This window comes from Crocodylus porosus, unplaced genomic scaffold (genome assembly GCF_001723895.1).
Source record: "Crocodylus porosus isolate Cpor-Errol unplaced genomic scaffold, CroPor_comp1, whole genome shotgun sequence".
NCBI classification, from domain to species: Eukaryota; Metazoa; Chordata; order Crocodylia; family Crocodylidae; genus Crocodylus; species Crocodylus porosus.
Genome location: NW_017728909.1, coordinates 9,740,244 through 9,760,476, shown reverse-complemented (window position 1 = coordinate 9,760,476; position 20,233 = coordinate 9,740,244). Strand labels below are relative to the sequence as shown.

Here is a 20,233-nt window from a genome sequence, read left to right as displayed (position 1 = left end):
GTACTGTTGGTCTCTTACGGTTTCCTTGTTCCATTTCATACAGCTTTGCAGATCCCATAAGATTCCTTTCCCTATTCTGCAGCACTCCAGATTCACACAATTCACAAGCAGTTGTCTCCTTACCAGGGCGTCAGCTAACATCCTACCTGAGCTGCATGCCAGTGCTCCATGAGCAGACATCCTTCCTCAGCAGGAGGTTGTTCAGCGTGACAGCATTAATCATGTAGAACAGCTGCTTGAAGGCTTGCTGGATGATCTCTGGGTCCAGGCCCTGCTCACACATGATACTGTGAAAGGTGTTCAGTTGGCGAACGACTGCATCTAAGCTGTAAGTGTTGTCACCATCTGGCATGCTGGAGGATCGCTTCCTGTAGCCCATTGGCTTCACACCAGAGAGGCCCTGGATGCTTTCGTTTTCCAACATTGCAGACACTAGGACAGAAATCAGAAAAGATGGAGATGAAGCCTGCATTTCCCCTGGCAGCACAAGTAATGATTTCTTGCATTACTAATGCCTGTAGCCTGCCATCTTTTAGTGCGCTACTTGTGAACACAATACAATACAATAACCAACTGAACCGACTGGAGAGAGGACTCCGAGGCAGGGACTGCTAGTTTCTACTACCTGCTCTAACAAACTCCTTGGAGAGTCACTTAACCTTTCTCCATCTGTAAGTGGGGACAATTAAATGGACTCTCCCTACCTCAGTGATGTGTTGAAAAGATTAAGTAGTTAATGGCTATAAAGCACTGTGAAGATAAGGTCCCAGATATTAATATTAAAAGCAGAAGAACTCAGTTAACATACAGTAGAAATGACAAACATCTCTCCAATGAGATGTAATAAATTTTCACTATATTCCCAATACCCAACCTTACATCCTGCACTTAAAAAGATTAAGTGGCTCAAGACAACAGAGAGATGAGGAAAGGGGTAAATTCTTATAACCTGGCAACATGATAACTCATGGAGGAATACTGTTCTCAACAAGAAGCACAACAGAACACAAGATGCGATGTCAGAAAGGGAATGGATAGGAGCTGTTGGAAAACCTTTTTGAAAGGGGAAATATTTGCTAACAATGTAGTCCGTTAGACCGCTGGTGTCTCCAGGAAGTGATGACAGCCTCACAGCTACAGAATTGTTAGTATAAATAGTTCCATAGAGGGAGGTGGACAAAGCAGTTCTGGAGGTATATTCTTTTTTATTATATTGATTGTAAATCAAAATAGACTTCATTTCTCATGGGATGTTTGGTCCTGCAGTTTGGATGCAGCCTTCATGGCTACATGGCTGCTTAAAATAGTGGGGTTAAAGTTTAAAAACAGTATCACTCAAAATACTATCATTTTCATTTACTTCAAGTAAGCAACCATTAATGGTAGAGATGTGCCCAAAGATTTATGGACTTTTTTTTTTTTTTTTTTTTTAGCTATCCCTTTTTAATGCCACCTTAGTTAAGACATAAGGCTGCTTAAAGATGTTTAAAAGTAAAACATGCTTTACCTTAAAGTCAGCCCACTCCTGCACTGAGCCCAGCATATACCTGGAAGAGGCACTGCATTAGTTGGACCCAGCTCACGCAAGGTCCGTATAAATCAGGTGTTTTAGTGGGGCTTTTTTGGTACTTATCTAATAGCTGAGTGAATCAGCTTTAGATAAAACATGCCAAAAAGCCCCACTGAAATACCCAATCTATACAGATGCTGCAAAGCTGGGTCAAATGAATGCACCGCCTCTTTCAGTAAAGCACTTAAAAAATATATATCTGTAAGCAGCCTTTATGTCCCTAAAAACTTAAGTGTTGCATACTTACCTATCATGGGTTGCAGCATGCCTTCTGCTATCTTAATAAGCTGCTGATAGATCTGAATGGAGAGGTCACTTAAAACCTGGCGATACTCTGTGAGATCGAAGTTCTTCAGACAATGCTCATTTTGCTTAGCAGTGTTTTGTGTCATAAAACCCTAAAAGGAGGAAAACAACAGTACTAGGTTGATCATTCCACTTTAGTACAGGCCAGTAACATTATAGTAAAAAAAAAAAAAAAATCTAGAAACGTTTGTCTTCCTATGCACTGTGGTTTTTGAAGTAACAGCTGTAAAGAAAGACTTATAAATGATCTAAGCTTTATTTAACAGCTTATTCACAATGGATTTTCCCTCTTTAAAGAGAAGTATCATTAACTAATCACCCTCCTTTTAATTTTACTAAAAGGTAAAAAATGTGTGTTAATTAAAAGATAAAGCACATATCCCATTGAAAATGCCTTGTCAGTTCTTCATTAAACACTAGCTATTTATTCATTATACTGTGAACACATACTTCAAAGCCACCAGAAGCCAATATTTTAACCTCAGAGTTAAAACTTCTGTAACAATTGAAATAGTTGCATGATAATAAAATGATATCTTGACTTCTTGGTTCACTTATTTGCTACCTGATTAACAACTCCGACTTTCTGCAGGCGTCTTCCAGTGCTTGCAGCTATGGTTTGATAACACCATCTAAGAAGCTTATGAATTTCCCTCACCATTTGAATTTTCCCCCTGTATTTTCAAGACCCTAATACTGCAAATGTATCCACATATTGCCACTAAAATCAGTGGACTCTGTATGTGGTCCTTGCTAGTAGATACAAAGAAGCATAACCTCCGTTTGAAGTGAGCATGGTGCATAACTCATGTTTGTACAATGGCTTGTACAACTCATGTTTGTACAATGGCAATAAGACAGGAGCTGTGCGAGTAATAATTTCCCCCAGTTTTCTAAATGAAACAAAAAGCAAGATAATTTGGGGTTAATCTGAAAGAAAAATGTTTGTTTTCTTGGGAAAAAAACAACAGAAAACAATCCTCTTTTGGATGATCAACACTAATTTGAAGCAACACATTTGATAAGCTAAAATCAGTCAAATATTAAAATAGCAAACAACTCCACTGCCACTACTATCAACACCTCCCCATAACAAAACCATCAGAATTCATGGTTCCTACATATCTTTCCCAAAACGTGATACACTTGATCCAATGCACCAATGCAATGGCAACTATGCAGGTGAAACTAAACACCAACTATGTACCTGATTGAATGCTCATAAAAAATATAAAGGATACCCCTCACCTCATTAGGAGCACACTTCCACAGAACAACCACTCCCCCTCTGACCTCACTACTCTACCTTGTACCTTTAAAAGGTGATCTTGGGACCACAAATTTCTAAGCTGGTTGGACACTAAGAACCAAGGACTAACCACTGAGATGGGGGAAACATAGCACGTCATAAAACCAAACTCCTGAATTCTTTCCACACATGAAAGGTGAAAATGAACCTCCTCCCTTTTGAAAGGCCTTGATTTCAGTTTCTTTTCTTCTGCTAATTGTATGCATGCTACCCCTGGGAGTCTGTCTCATCCCCACTCACTGCTGTTATTTATTATGCTGTGCCTACCTCCTGGTCAGATGAGGAAGAATGTCTTGCATTCAAAAAGCTTGTCCAACTGATCCCAACTATATATAGCTGGTTCATTAAAAGCTAGCACCCTAAAAAATCCTTGTCTCTTCAAAAATAATAATAAAAACATTCAGAACACCTTGGAAATGCCAAAGCAAAATGTCTCCACTTTTCTAAAGTTCTCAGTCAATACTATTCCTTGAAGTTTACTCAACTTTGGGTGCAGACAGAAGTGAACCTCCTGGGTCTAACTCATGGCAACTCACAGAAATTGCCATGAGTTAGACTGATCCCTCAGATCCAAGACATTAGCTATTGGATCGAGAGGGTGGAAGATCAGCTCCAATTTGTAGCCAACCCAGGGAGACAGGCTTTGTCTTTTCCTGGCTCAGCCTCCCCTTACCCCTCTCCCAACTCCACTGTCGTCTCTGGATGGGAGTGGATAGAAGGAAGGGGAAGGAGGTCTGGGGTCCTCTCAGCCCCGCTGGAGTGGGGGGTGGGTAGATTGGAGGTGAGGGAGTCCAATCCACCAGCCCCCCCCACTCCAGTGGGGCAAGAAAACCCCAGAAGGGACCTTCCTCCCCTGCCTTCTCCCCACTCCCATCCAGAGACAGCAGCTGAAGCAAACAAATTAAGTCACTCCACTCAGGGTGAATTTGTCATGTAATCGGAGGGCTCTGCAGCTGTACTCTTCTGTTTGGGCTCAGCTTTAGAGCGTTTTCAAGGGGTTGACTGTGCGTCAAATGTCATTTCTGTATGTGCCCTTTGTGAATAGTTGTGGTCAACCTGAAACTGAATCTTTGGCAGACAAATTACTACCCCAAAAAAGATATGCGGTTTTAGTTACAGGGGTTGTAGTTAAATGTAATATTGCTACAGAGACAGCAGAGGGCACTGAGAAGTAAAAATCATTGTTAACCAAGCCGCAACCACAGTTCCTCTATTAAAAAAAATAATCTTGGCAATACAAACTTGATTTTTTATAAAGACACTAAAACCTAAAGGATCTAATGTGTTATGATTCTAAGGCAACATTCATCTTAGACAAATCTTCTTCCCTGTATCCTCTGAAGCCTGACTACACACTAGTTAACAACACATATCAAGAGTCAATTAAAAGGAAGCTACTGTGGCTCTGTTCCAAATGCTAGTACCATACCATATGGCTGTAAACACATTTCCTCAATGCCCCTGTGATTAGATACTGTGTAAACATGCATTATATTATGTCAGCTGTGATAATCCGAGTCTGTCACAGGAGATCAAAGTAGATTGATAAACTGAAGATGTGAGAGACCTACAAAATGACATCAAGGCAGTAAGCATAAGTTATTAGCTCCCCCAGCAAAAAAAATCCCCAACAGGGGTGTGGAGGAGGGGGAGAAGAAATTTCTTTAAACTTTTCTTCTCTGAAAAAGGTCAAATGAATGAAAAGCCCAAATGAATGCTACAGGCTGACTGCATGAAAAACCTGTTGCAATAGTTGTGAGTACTCTCGGACTGGCCTCAAAGAAAGCAACTTTTCCAATCAGAAACCCGCTGGGAGTTTAATTGCAAGTGCGACATTCCCACATTAACAGAACTCAAGGAAAAGGTCATCGCATTACATTTTAAGGGGCCCAAATTCTGCTCTGAAGCCAGTTTTACTCCAGCCAGTCTTCATGGATTTGTCACTGGGGCCATCCTGAGTTGCATGAAAGTCAAGCCCTGAATGTAACAAGCTCTCAAAGCTATTTACCATTTCAGCATGATTACTGAGAGTCCTACACTACAGCCTGAGCAAAGCTGTGAGACAACGCAGGCTGTGGAAGGAACGGCACCATTTAAAAACGTGGGCACACTTCCTCTTAGAGCACCTTACCGTATCCCCGCTGTACTGCTTTAGGCAATGCAAGAGGCGACACGTGTTAGCCAGCCAAAACGACGTCATCTGAAAGTCATCGTTGTGTTTCTGTGGACAGCAAAATTAAACGTGAGCTTCCTCTCCAGCAGGTGCAGTGGGTCTATTCAGATGAGGCTTTTTTGCACACGCAAAGCTCTATGACCTATGACAAAGCTCAGAGGTACCAAAGGGCACATTCTTTCCATTCCTGTACGAGAGCTGGCTGACGCTTACTCTGACAACCAGAGTGCCAAATCCTGCTCTTTGGATAAAGAGTATAAAACCACAGCCATGTCAGGCAGACAACTGGAGCTATCCTGGGCTTGCCGCAGCATAGAGCAGACCAGGGCCTGACCCATTTTATTTATATGAACTAATCAAAATCACACACTTTGAAGCATAAGAAGATCACCTATAGGGATCAGGAAGGACTCTACTAGGATGAATGACTCCTCACTGGAATGCCACTGACAAAAATGGGATCCCGCCTCTGGCCTAAGTGCCATAAGACTGGGGGGGTGTATGGATAGATATTTTGGGGGCTGATAACCAATTTTTAAGGAGGGATCTCAGCTGATAATGATCTGATTTCTGATACAGCTGTGTGCAGCCGGCAAGTCTGTTGTGGTAAAAGGGGAGTGGGGAGGGAAGAGGCGCAAATCAACACCCCCTGTAGTAAGGGAGGGAGCGGGGCTGGGGCAGGTGCTGCCCAGCTTGGGGGAGGCTGGCTCACGACAGCCACAGCTTGTCCGGGGCCGGGAGCACGTGCCCTCAGATCTGTGCTGGGCGGGCCAGGGAGGCTGCAGCTCTGCACTCAGGGTGGGTGGTAGCAGCACTGGGATGGGACTATGGGGGGGCTGCAGCCACCCCAAATTTTGCCATAACCCCCGCTCCCCCCCAGCACTGCCACTGCCTGCTCAGAGCACAGCACAGTGCAGTTCTCAGCCCGCAGCTGCAGCCCGCCCAGCACAGATCCAGGGGCACATGCTCATCCCCCCGCATGCCCTCCTGGACAAGCGGTGGGAGCTGCCGGACAAGCCACCAAATGAGCAATGCACAGCGGCAGGAGTCACCCCAGGGACCACCGGATGAGCCGTGGCTCTGTCCTGTGGCCTGCCCTGGCCCCAGGCCCACTCCCTCGCTCACCACAGGGGGCACTGTCTGTTCCCCCTGCCTCCAAGCCCTTTCCCTCCCCCTCCCTTTTCACTACAACAGGCTTACCAGCTTCATGCAGCTTTCCACACTGTTGGGCTGTGCTCCTTGCTGTCTGCACACTGTGCTGCAGTGCACAGACATTTATGGGCCAAATTATTGGCCACAACAGGCCAGTTTCCTGTGTAGTCAATTTTCTTTGTATCAGTGCCGAACTGATATCGGACTGGTGCATAAGTGCACCTCTACACAAGACACTGTGTTATATATAGTGACAAGTGAAATTTAACCTCCATCACTGCCACCCTGTACCTGACTTGCCCTAGGTCTTCATTCACAGTGTGTACAAAAGCCTCTCTTGACCAGAAAGTTGCTGAAGCACAGATAAGAGAACTTATGAACCAAACAGATATGTAACAAGCTTTAATGCCTGCTTGTGATAACTTACAGTGTGGTCTTTGGCAAATCACTTAACCTCCCTGCTTACTACCAACCTATGCTACATAACCTTTAAGATAAAACTCATCTTATGTGGAGATGAAGAGCTCAACTGTGATTTGAAATTGGTCTTGGACATTAAAACTGTCTGCAATCTCCAGGTTACATTCCATGTACATCTGAGGACCCTGGTTCTGAGCTGGGCAATTTAAGCAGTTTAACTTCATGCTGCTATTAATACAAATAAGACTTGTACCTTTAATACTTTCTTAATGCCATTGATGGTCATGGTGAGCAAGGAGTGCACTTTTTGGTCATCGTTGATGTAGTCTGCGTGTCTGATGCACATGTAGAGGATGTAAGCAGGAAGACAGGGAACTGTGGCGGAAACGGTCTGGGGCTTGAGATCTACAAATAAGGAAAGAAGAATCCTCTTACAGCCTGACTTTGTTAGTGGAACAGAACAGGCAATGCCGAGAAGTGTCCGAATCAACATATATTCCACACACATCTGGAGAAGTTCAGATGTGAACTCTCTAGCTCAAGCTTATCTCAAGCTAGGTGTCCACTGCAATGGCAGGCTCAACCAGAGCGCAGGCAGAGGTACCCAAGCCAGTTCTAGTCTAGGTGGCTCAAGCACTAGGTAGCAGGGAAACTGTCTGCACAGGCTCTCTCAGACTGAGCGACCTGGAGAGATCGAGCAGCCTGCGTGCAAGCCCACGCTACCGCATCATCGCTGCCATTGCCACACCAGCTGGCTAGATGAAAGCTAGGGCAGATCTTCCACACCTCCAACTGCAATACAGACATAACCTTAGCAAAATACCAAAAAAGTCTTTGGAAATACTTGAGACAAGTTATACTACTGCGACCAGTGCTTTGTACATCTACAACCTCTCAAGACAGTGAAGCAAGATTATACCCTTTAAACTGTTCAGCATGAAAGCAGAGGTTGCCCGAATAACAACTTTACGTATAAACTGCCGTGTGCTTTTTGCTTACTTTTTAGAGTTGTTAGAATCACTCATAATCAGGGGGACCATAAGCACTAGCTGGACACAAACCTAAGCACAGTGGAGGGGAGAAGGCCAGCCACAGCTCCAACCAAAGCTTTCAGCATAAATAACAGGTCTGAGACCGCTCGTTGCAGAGACCTGAGACTAATACAGCAAACTGTTTCTATGTCACTCGTCTGCAAAAAGCTGAAGATCTGTACTGCAATACCACCTGTTTGTATGTCAACCTATCCCGAGAAGGCTGATTGTTATTGCCCAATTTAAGACATACAGCTTCATATAAGCACTCTCAGTACTTTGTCATCCTTGAGTAAGAATTATATCTAAGAATAAAAGAATGACAACCCATCAAGGCAAACTCATCCCTGGTGCAACTCCACTGAACTCAAATCAGTTTGCTATAAAGGCATGACTTTTACTAACAGATTTAGGAAATGAGATAAATGCCACTGAATTGAAGGCACACTACCAAGAGGGAAGAGAGCACACAAAGGGGGTGTTTCTGTGGGCTGAATGGATAAGGTGGTTGCAGCTATGATCCAATTAAAAGTTCTCGCTATTTGCTTTCTCTCCTTTCCTTCAGGGACCAGTGCTGCAATGTTCGGAGCACCCCTGCAGGTGCTTTCAACACTCACAACTAAGGGCTAGCTTCAAAATTAGAAAAGGCTCAAGATTTGTGAACTAAGGGAAATAAATTTGCTAGACAACCAGGGAGCATGACTAATTATAAAGACCTCAAAGCTTGCTGGCAGTTTGAAGAAACTGCCCCAAGGTAGCACTGCCCCATCTATAAACTTGACTAAAGCCCCCCCACTTTGCTTCTATGAAATGCTTGAGCGTGATCATCACCAGAAAAAACTCTTAGGAGACAACCCTCATTCCCAAACAGACCCCGACTCTTCACAGGTCAGGATGAACATGCATGTCCTAGCAAATGCACTCCTCACATGTTCATACAGTACCAAACCAGGGCTCAAATTCGATCCAGAGGGGGTACACAGTTGGAGAGGGGCCACCAGCTCCAAGACAACTGCTTTACTTCAAGGTTTAAAATGTACCCTCAGTTTTGTATTCAGAAAATAAAAGCCAAACCTGGATGCTCATTTATAGAAAAGTTAAAAATCCTCAACAATGTTCACAGGTGTAAACTCAAAGTGGACAGGATTTGTGTTGTTTTTTTGTCTGTTTACACAGCACCGTGGAGATCTAAGGTATCAGCATATGTAATATTAAAAGGTCATTTATACAAAATGGTTTGAGTAAGGACTTAATATGTCATGTGAATCGAAGAAAAGACCCAGTGTTGGTTTAGGGGTGTAGGTTGGTTTATGCATTTCACCTGAATCATGTGCACGTGAGAACTAACCAAATTCATTTACCCTGACAAGATACTAAATGAACAAAACATTCCAGGTTGCATTTGCCAAGGCATGTGAAGAGACTCAGTTATAGGACACCACTCCCTGCCCCCTGGGGATCAACCTGTAAATGAGTTCTTAAGTCTGAGTTTTAAATCAGTAGCGCACATGCTCAGTCTCTTGCTTTGCGATGAAGGACTTCCTAGTGAGCAAAGTGCAATGCTGCATCTGGGGTCTTGGCTGCATAGCTACAGTCCTACAGCGTCTCCTCTGTACAAGGGTACGTTTAGAGAGAACTTGCAAATACTAAGCTACGTTAAAGCTCCAAATAAGTGATCCAACTCATTCAAATGAATGCAAGTTGCAGCAGTGAGGTCCACATATCACATGGGATGCATCAGGTGAGCCACGGGACCCCTGGACTGAATGCCGTGCATGTTCCCCAACTGCACCATGACATCCAGGCACTCAGGCCCCCACCCTCAGCTCTCCCCACTGCATCACACCATGCAGGCACCCTAGCACCATGGGCTGCACCGCGTCTCCCTGACCCCTGGGGTAGTGGCAAGAAGCAGAAGTTAGAGGAGAAAGGAGGAACCCCAAGACCTGGATGCTGCTGCAGCTGAAGCAGCGAGAGAGCAACGAGCAGCAGCCAGGTGGGAGCCAGGGGCTACAAATTAACCCCTCATGGGCCACATGTGGCCCCCTGGCCACCAGCTGGGCAGCCCTGGTTTAAACGGTTTAGAAAGAAAAGGCACTGGACCTGGAACAAGAGGCAAAGCGAAGTCCTCACCTGTAATGAGGTTCCGGACAAGTAGTGGCTCATCTTCCTTGTAATATTCCAACATCCCCTGGAAATCCTTCTCCTTCCTTTGGACAGTGACTTGCCTGGTAAGCTCCTGTCGCTTCCTCTCAGTCTGTACCGTTGCTTGGGTTGCTGTGGAAAAAAACCCCCACAGACCTCCCTGAAGCCAGCTGAATGCCTCATCTACACAGGACTTCTATGATTCACTTGTGACCCAAAGCCCACTGATGTTCTCCGAGTCTCTCATTTGATATCCTAGCTTTTAGATTAAGCCCCACGTGACCTTGCAATATACCAGTTTGTTTGCAGGTCCCCTGCTTTTGATAGACGTACTGAAATAGCAATTCTTGAACCACACCTTCAGGCAGATTGCTCATTGGCTAAGTAAAGGATACAGAAATCAGGTCTAAAACACTAGAAACATTATCAAATCTTACATCTATTAAGGGAGCCCAGACACCCCCTGGAACATGGCGACCCTACTGGAGTCATTTTACAAATGTACTTCTACCATTAACAAGAAGTCAGGCTTTGGGAAGATATGCCTGAGCTGTTTAGCGTGCAGCAGGCTGCAAAGCAAAATTAAAAACCTCCTGTGGAACACTACTGAGGATTATACTTGCATAAAATTTTAATAAAATGAAAGATTATGAAGGCATAATGCACATAATGTACTAAATGTCAGTCTGAGGCCTCTAAATTACAGTGACAAAAGCCATCTGTGCCAGCTGCACTACTGTGGAATTCCCTATTTATTCAGCTTAGTTTCACTTAATGTCTAGTTTTCAGAAATTAGTTTAAAGAATCCAAGCACCACAGTTAATCATTGTATCAACGGCAGAAGATAAATAGTCTCTCTGCTACAGAGAGGTCTTGTATTTGTCTCCTCGAGCCTGGATCATTTCTTTCCAGAGCCTCGCTGAAATACATCTCTACGGCATTGACAGAACAGAACTTTTTACCAGTAATGTGGGTTTTCTTCCAAAACGCTTTATGGGCTGCAATGTGGACTCTAGTAAAAGTCAAAAGGCTTCTCCGACGCATTAAAAGGACTGCTTGAAATCCCACAATCTGTGCCAACTGCCTTCTAGCAAGCACTGATCATCTATCTTTGCCTTCCTCAATTCTGTGAGCCTTTAGTCTTGCAACTGTTAATTTGTTTATGGCCCTTGGGAAGAAGATAAGCCCAACAGGGACTGATTGGAAGGCCACAGAAATCAATGCAAAGACTTCAGTCGAATTTGGGAAGAAACCATCCAGTTGTCTCTGCCCTCAGGTTTAGAACAGTAAGATGAAAATAGCTGAAGTTATTTTAAACAGCCCATACTGCAGTTCAAGGGTGGCTCAAAAACTTGGATTCTGATTCTGTTCCCTCAGTCTACCGAGTTATTTCCGGCGTATGCTGAGATGACCAGCCCAAAAGCCAAACCTGATTCTTCAAGTAGCAGTTCTCATGCACATCCATTTGGAGAGCAGATCAGATGCATTTGACTTGCTTCCAGTTTCTCTGGCTTACAAAGGGCATGGAGTTCTCCCCCTCCCCGAACAGAAATAAGCAAGGCACTGCACCAAAATGGAGCCAGACTGAACAGACTCACTCCTGGGGGCTGCAGCAGACTAGAGCCTGCTTCTTTTATGCAAGTATCACAGACTTCTGATTCCTTGTCCTGAATAACGCAAAATGGCCTGATCCCTGAGAGAGAGAGAGAGATGTGAGAAAGGAAGCCTTGCTCTGACAGACTGCTTGGAGAACAAACTGGTGACTAGTCTGTAGGTCAAAGCAAGGAGATGCAAGGTGCATCTGACAAGAGCATTTGCTTTTTAAATTACATTCAATCAATAAAGACATAGGTCTGAATTAGATCTAAGAAAGAGCCTAAGGAAGATCAATGAACAGGGTTCCCAGCAAATGCTTTTGTCACTGTCACAACAATGCCCCAAATCCCAAATGTTGCTGGGAAGTGAGAGCTGGTGTCTGGTTCTGCATGCGTGTACTTTCCTAACTCCTCGGATCAGGGCTGATCGGATAGGAGAGACTTTGACTGAAACAGGCCATTGACACAGCAAGATTTTATCTAAGGTAACGTAACAGCAATAAAGAAAGCTCCTCAGGAGCCTCTAAAGAGCAAGGGTCCAAAGGGGGTGGACTGAAGAGGAACTGCAAAGCAAGAGGGTACTATCCATGCCCCAACCACCCCTCGAGGATCCAGAATGCCAAGGCAGCAATGACAGGATAAGCTAAGGAAACCCACTGTAAGGATGGCCAAGGAAACCTCGGGCCAAAAATGGAGATCTATCTTGATCTCTCTTTTTTTTTTTTTTTTTGAATGGAAAGAAGTAGTCACAAGAAACTGCAGGCAGCACAGTTCAAAAACCCATTCAAGTTCAGCATACAGATGCAGCACGCCCACCTTCAATATTACAGATGAGCTGCCACCTTGAAAGCTCTTGTTTCATCGCCTCCCAAGAAGCAGGCTCAATGGCTCACGACTCCCGAGAATGATTCCCAGGAGGCAAGAACGGTGAATAAAAGGAGGACAGCAAGAGGAAGGGAACCAACAGGCTTGTCACGCTTTGCAGCTTTTGGAGGCCTGGAAAGCTCTTCTCTCCCTCAGGTGAGGTGAAAAGAGCTGAAATGTTTTAGGATCAATAGCCCTAAACTGATGTCTCCTCTGACCCAAGTGCGAGGCATCACCGTGACCTTGCATTCACCAAATTGTAAAGCTTCCTTATTCAACAAAAACCATCAGTGAATTTTCTAATCTTGCCCAACTCTGCAGAAGTCAATGGACTTAAACCAAGGATAAACCAGTCCTCAGTGTAAAGGTGGGGACAGAGGGGGGGAGCTGGGGGGGAAGAGAGACTACCACAGGCTGCATAGGCAAATTTTTATAACTTGAAAACTAAGGCTCAAAAATGTTTGGTTGGAAAACCCCACTTCAAAGCTGCTACCCACTTTCCACACACGTTTTACATGGAGAGATGCATGTCTAACTGCCTATCTGCAAAAAGCAGCACGGGATACTTCAAGGTCAAGGCAGTTTTGGAGAGGAGGCAGGAGGTAGAAGTTCTCTTTTTCTATAGGCAGGATGTAACTGCCAGGCAAAGGCATCCAAGGCCGCCTCCAAGTCGCAGGACATATGCAAGTTTCCCCATGACACATGGTAACATGCCAGACGTTCAAGAATGTTTTTCCCTCCCAAGATGAATGAAGCTGCCCTACCATAAAAATGGGACATCCCCAACAAAAGTTCTCCACAGTGGGGAAAAAACCCAGCCCACCCAGTAGGTCTGGGGGCCAAAATCTTCAAAGGACTCTCCGACTGCCTGATGGCCGGGGGGGCCGGGCCCTGGGCTACTAGCATGCCCTTTAAAGTTCGCAGCATGCTCCAAAAATAGCCTCGAGAGGCTGAGAGTGAAGTCTACAGTGTCCCCAAGAGCGGCTAATGGGGCCACCACAAGCGTCACAGTTTTGTGGGGGTCGAACAAAACCCAGAATCTAATCTTAAATTCCACTTCCCTCAAAGAAACCAACAAAAACACAGAGCTAACCTTCAAAATCTTGGACCTTCTTCATGTAAATCTTCAGCTGTTTCTTAAGCTTCTTCTCATTCTTTTCCAGTTTTTCTAACAACTCTTTGAGATCCTGCAAAACAGGGAAACGGTTATGTGCACATGTGTACACACACACACTTCAAAGTTTCCTGTAGGAAAGTAGCTGGACTACGGAGATCATCTGACAATTATTTTTCCCAATGAGAGACTTCTGTACTCTGACCAGGAGCCCTGATGTGTGCAGCGCTCTCCAGGTCAATCCCTGGGTCAGAGACAAAGCATCTGCCCTTCAGACCTGTCAAATCCATGGTGATCTGTAGAGTCCTTGGGCCCTGGACTCTCCCACTACAACAGGGGAAGTGGCTGCATGTACAGGGCCAAAACGGCACTTCTTGCCCACCGTTCTGAGTTGGGTTTTTGTGAAGTACTAAAGAGTTGAAAAAATTAGCCCAGCAGCATACAAGCAGCACTTGAAAACCAGCTATAGATTTCTCTTTGCAAGGTTCATCGCAGTCAATACAGGCCCAATTCATCATGCCCTCTGAGTTGCTTCTTTGGTGTACACACAAGACAAGCAAACTCGGAAGCACTGTGAGAGAGGAAGAAAACAAAAAAGGACAGCATTTGGGCTGTTTTTTTTACATGCTGCTGTTTTGAGTTATAGGACAGGCTCCGTTCCCTGGTAGCAACTTTCCGATACAAAAATTAGGGTGTTAAGGCTTGATTTCCCTCAACTCCCATCGAATCTAGTGGAAACACACGTACTCAGCGCTTTGCATGATCAGGCCCTTAGGGAGTGAACAGTGTTACACCCTAGTTTTGCTCCCAACACCAGCACGTGCGACTGCACACAGGCTGGGAGCGCAGCTGTTGAACAGAAGGTGCTAGATCATTTCCGCAGAGCAGATCTGCACTTTAATAGCCTTTGGGCACAGACTCACTCACCCCACTAGTACCTGAGCAGATCCAGAGTTCTGCCTTGGGCTTGGTCATTCAAGGGCACCTGGCTCCAGGGGCCCAATCCCAGCCTGCAGGGGTGGGCAGTACCAGGCCCCCAAGGCCCAATCCTGGCAAGCAGGGGCAGTGTAGGGCTTCAGGGCCCAGTCCCAGCACTTTGGGGCAGGGAGGGAGAGGTGCCAGCTCCAAGGCCCAATCCTAGTACACTGGCCTTGGTCCAACCTGCAAACTAGTCCTATACCACTCATCTGGCTTGTAGGGCCAAAAGCTTGAGCACCATTGATCTAACATCCACTTTTACCACTATCAGAGACAGGACAGTGAGCTAGATGGACCACTGGTCTGACCCAATATGGCACTGCTCATGTTCCTACCTCCCCATACTGTCAGTCATCCCCTCCTCTCCATGGCTAAGTAAAATACTGATCATCATCCAAATGATGGACTGTTCGTGACGAGGTCAGGATGGGCTGCTTCGCCTTTAAGGCACCAGCAGAAGTGCCATCTGTACAGTGTGGGGCAAATCCTGCCTCCATTCCAGTGACATCAGTAAACCAAAGCTTCTCTTAACCCTGGGGTTTCTTGCTGCTAAGACTGTTGTGAGCTGCCAGTAATGTCCCAGACACAGGACAAATGTTCAAACAGGTGGCGTGCTGAGGAGGCCATTTTTGTTTCACTGTAAGAGGTACTTTTTCTAGCCCAGAGAAGTGGTAACTGTTGCCCCAAATAAGCCTCAAAAGGGTTCTCTCTCCCTGTGACAGTTTAGGGCCATTTGAAGGGGAAATCATTCCTCAGTGCCCTCTACGTATCCCACATACACAAACCCAGGTCTCCCTACTCAACTTCTCTCGGAAGCAATGCACAGCTATTTACAGCTTGCCACCTGAGAGAGTCTGCTTCCTTGCCACCATTCATATTTAAATTCTGATGTTACTGATTTCATCAGTTTGACCATGATAACGTTCCCCAAGCAGCACCAACCCATCTACTCAGACTGAAAGCACCAAGGTTTTATACCTCGGATCTTACACCTAACAATGCCCCAAGATTCAGAGTTTAGGGCCACAAGGGACAACTACAATCATCTGGTCCAATTTCCTGTGTAGCATGAGCCATAAAATTCCACCGAGTAACTGCTGCAACTGGAGGAAATGATTTTTCCCACCTAAAGGATACAGGGCCAGTCCATGGCCATAAGCCATTACATCAGGTAGGAGGCCATGCAGTGTGGGTGTGTAGAGGAAGGCACATTGCCACAGGGGTACTTGGGAAAACGGGGCCTTTACAACACACAGCATGAGTCATCCTCCCACTTCTATAAACTAGCGGTTCAGCGCTCAGTAACAAGCTAAAAGTGCTGCGGGGCTGACCAGCTGGGAGTCAAGACTAATCATGTAGATAATGGCCTGCAGATGGCTTATGCTAGAGTAGCTCTGCAAACCTGTGCATAAGCAGGGCAGACGGAGGGACACCACACCCTTGCCTTTACTACTTTCCTTTTTTAACCCATCACCTTGAGATCTGGTTTGGCAGCATCGACCACAAAGGAAACTGGTCTCTTACACAGTCCCTTACCAAATTTTCATTAGTGAGACGTGTGATTTCTTGCTGAAGACCAAACTCCACCTGAGCCTCTGGCGAGAGCTGAAGGGTCTGGAAAAAGGCCTGTTGCTGTTTCTCCATCTCCTCTCTCATAGCTTCCACCTGAGCTTTCAGAGCCTCTACCTCTTCTTCGTGCTCTCGTCTCTGATCCTGGAGCTGGGCTTCAAGGAGCCTGGGAGGAGGCAGAATAAAAGCAGACGTTAGAATCACCCAGTTGGACCTTGCTGAGTATTACCCCAGTGATTTCTGAATCATGGCTGTGACTTCTGTTTGAGCTGCTGCAGCTCCTAGAAAAACACCCAGTTTTGGTTTAGAGGCAAGTGCTGGAAAACAGCCCATCATTCTAGGCAAAATCAAGAGGAAGTTCCAGTCGGCAAAGGGGCTACAAGACCGTTATCTGAATTACCTCATTGCTATTTTAGGCACTGTAGCACTACACATGAACGTGAGCCCAGAATACTGAGCCACTTTGTACCACTACAAAAATAAAGTGCCATGGGGATGTGCACACATGCACAGCCCCCTGGCTGGAGCGCTACAAACTCACCTTAAAGGCCTGCTCCCCAGCCACAGGGCTGCTCCTTAGGTGTCGTCCCCCCACCCACTGCCAACAGCCTGTCCTCTCTGCCAGGTGGGTGGGAGAGCAGTGGACTGTGTGATGCTGGGGGTCTGAGACACCCCCTGCAGTGCTGTAACTATGTACACGTTACACACAGTACCACAAAACACAGGGCTACAATGAAATTCCTCTCTGAAAGAGAGACGTTGTAGTGGTAGGTCCACCATTTCTGCGGCAATGCAGATGGCCTGCATGTGTGGACACTCACGTTTTTGTAGTGCTACAAATATAACGCGCGGGTCCAAGGCCCCGACTAGCCCTTCACAGTATTGCTAGATTGGTGACATGCACATTCAGAATAACTGTTACTGGACCATGTACCCTGATGACTAAAGTTTCAGACCAACAGCAAACAACACGTGGAGCATGTCTACGTGACAGTGGTGGCAGGATGCAGCGAGGATGGAGCTTAGCACGCCCACCTGCAGCCACACTCCAAACCCAGAAGCATGTTGATGTGGCTGCTCCGGGCTCCTGATCAAGCCACTGGTTTCCAGTGGGACTGACAGAAGGTGATGGGGATGAGCCTGAAGCAGCCTCGTCTCTGAGTTTCCATGTCTGGATTACATCAGTGGGCAGGTCGTGCTTGGTCCCACTGGCACCAGGACCTGCTGTGGCCACGGTGCAGACCAGCCCCTAGATTCTGACTGACATAGGGTCACCACCACAGAAGAGAGTAACATTTTACCTGCTTCTCAAGGAAGCTGTGATGGTTGCAAATACTCCGCAGTTGAACACTGTTATATAAATCACTATATTTTGTTAATGAGAAACTTTGCAAATACCTTGTAGGTCCAAATTCTGCAGATAGAAAGAATATTGAGTTTTTCTAAGGGATCATGAGAGGAGCAGCAGATTTCTCTTGGTAGGTAAAATGCAGGAGTTGGGATTCCCTGCTCTGCCATCAATACCGATACCTGGGCGAGTGCTTGAACTTCTCCGTGCCTCAGTTTACTCCAGGCTAACATGGTATGGGAGGTTTAATTAATTAATGTTTGCAAATCACTTCCAAGGGGCAAGGTATGATAGGAGTCAAAGCACTACCCTTTAAAGCCCCCCTCCCTCCCACTAAAAATACCTTATTTCTGTGATGATATCACGGGCAGAATTATTTTAGATCATTCTCCAAGTAGCAAATGCAAGGCATGACAGCTACTCAGATCAACTCCTGGGTTTCAAAAGCTTGCTATCTGACGGGTAATTGTTCATGTGCTTGGTCATTTTAACCAGGAGTTCAGTTCCACACCATTTTGTTTAGACTGCCACAGGCTGCATTTTCTGTAGATGGGAGTTTTGAGAGTCATAACTGTTTAATCTTACATGGATTTGTCAAATCTTCCTCTCAGCAGAAGTTAAACCTACCCTCTTCTGAACCCTACCTGAAGGAAAATGCACTAGGGAATTTCCAGTGATCTCTTTACCAAAGGCTGGGCAGCCTGGAATGGACTCATCAATGCTGATTAATCACTGGGAGGCTGCAGAAGTCGGGGAAAAAGCTATGGAAGTACACATAGCAAGACTGTGAGGACACAGCTGGGTACCAAGAACTTTATCCAACACTAACTAAAGTCAAGTGAAGCATCCCAATGAACTTCAGCATTTTGGGATCACACTTTATAGGTGCCATGGTATTTCTCCTGGGAGCTACAAGTAAGGCATTTGGTTATTGTGTTGAATATCACTTGCTGAGAAGCAAAGATTTTGAAAATACGGTTTCAAGTAACAGGAAAAAAACAGCACAGAGATATCAATTATTTAAAAATAAGGCCTAAATTTCAACACTGATGCACTCTAGTGCAATGATTCTCAACCAGGATGTCAGGGCACCCTGGGGTGCCGCGAGGCATGAGGAAGTAAGTGAGGAGCCATGAGATAAGCAGCTAAAAACTAGAAAGATAAGCACAGGCTCAGACTGGTCTCTGCCACCCCCCTTGCCTGGCCCCTCTGTAATCTATATATTAGTTTTGAAACTGGGTGCCTCAATTCACAAAAGTTAGAGGGGTGTCTCAAATCCAGTGAGGGGTGCCTCATGTCCAAAAGGTTGAGAACCATTGCCCTAATGATTAAGATTGGGCATCCGAAAATGGGAACACCCAGAATCACCTTAAAGATACATCCACACTGCTCCACAAGTCCCTTTCTAATCTGTAAGTCTGCAGGCCTGGACACTTGCAACGGGGGCACAACGGGTGGGGCTCATTTCTGACAGTGTGCCAGGTCTCTCTCATGAGGAGGCAATACAGATACAGCCAAAGTGATTTGGCTTTCAGATGGATGGAGGCTAAACAGTTTCTGGAAATGGCACCCCTATAAAATACCTCCAGACTTTGTATCCAAAGGCTTACATGCCCCTAAACTGCTAGTCACTTTTGAAAAATGCAGGCCTCACCCAAGTAGGAAATATCACCCTGCCTCAGATCTGGCAAAAATGCTGCAAGAATGTTCTATTCCTATTTTGTTTTTCATTCTTTTCCAAGTCATCTTGAAGAATAAAAAGGTTGAATAAAACCCCTAGAGATTGTATCAAAGGAAAATTGAAATGGTGGTTTGGAAAAGGAGGGGGGGGTCTTTAATCACAAAAGGAGAAGAATTCCATGTGGACGCACAGCATGTAGCGTTGTGCAGTGATAAATTAAAGCACAAGCTGCACTTCCAGTAAAATACAACATATAAAACATTTCTGAGCATTACTTTCTCCCTTTCCACCCACACGCCTTCCTTAACCAAATGGAAGAACGATTCATCACTGAAAGGTTAGGGCCCTCCCGTCTGTGCCTACACTGTTGGGTGTACTGATAAAATTAACATTTGACAAGCTAAATGATTTTTAAGGGGACCAATTATAGTCTGCTAAATTGAAATCTCCCTGTTAGTCCTTTCAGCTATTCCAACCAACTCTAAACAAGTGATTTCACAACCACTAAGGGGTCTGAATAAGGGACAGAGTTAGGAATGCCAAGGCACTAGCCTGGTCTTGGGTATTTGAATTCCTCTGTGGTCTTGAGCAAATTACTATTTAGCAAGACAATAAAGCACACACCCAACTTTAGGCATAGAAATAGTCCCATTAAAGTCAACAGAAATAGTTTGATGCTTCAAATTAGGCATATACTTATGTATCTTATTCAGATGGGGCCTCAATTAGGGCCAGTCAAAAGTTTTCCCATCCAAGCTGTTTCTGACAGGATAGTTAATAACTGATTTCTACAGAAGAACTGATGTTTTGATTTTTTTTTTTTTTTTTTTTAAAAGAAAGCCTATCCAGATTTTGACCAAAAGTCTAGACGTCTCTGCTACCCACCACACAGGATTTTCAACAATGAAGGAAAAGCTATGCTCATTTCACATGAACAGTGAACAGAATCTCACAATCGCATAGTCTACAAGAACGTTT

General features: G+C 45.2%; 1 protein-coding gene across 1 annotated transcript in view; it reads right to left on the bottom strand.

Moving 5' to 3' along the window:
• The window catches only part of LOC109307665 (unconventional myosin-Vb-like), a gene marked incomplete at its 5' end in the record, with an annotated part of 43,298 nt that overhangs the window by 6,991 nt on the left and 16,074 nt on the right, over nucleotides 1-20,233 (bottom strand). Inside the window, 7 exons of the mRNA XM_019531677.1 lie at nucleotides 147-432; nucleotides 1,818-1,968; nucleotides 5,317-5,406; nucleotides 7,184-7,335; nucleotides 10,095-10,238; nucleotides 13,659-13,752; nucleotides 16,194-16,392. Of these exons, the coding sequence (XP_019387222.1) occupies nucleotides 147-432; nucleotides 1,818-1,968; nucleotides 5,317-5,406; nucleotides 7,184-7,335; nucleotides 10,095-10,238; nucleotides 13,659-13,752; nucleotides 16,194-16,392 (1,116 nt within the window). The remainder of the gene's footprint in view (nucleotides 1-146; nucleotides 433-1,817; nucleotides 1,969-5,316; nucleotides 5,407-7,183; nucleotides 7,336-10,094; nucleotides 10,239-13,658; nucleotides 13,753-16,193; nucleotides 16,393-20,233) is intronic.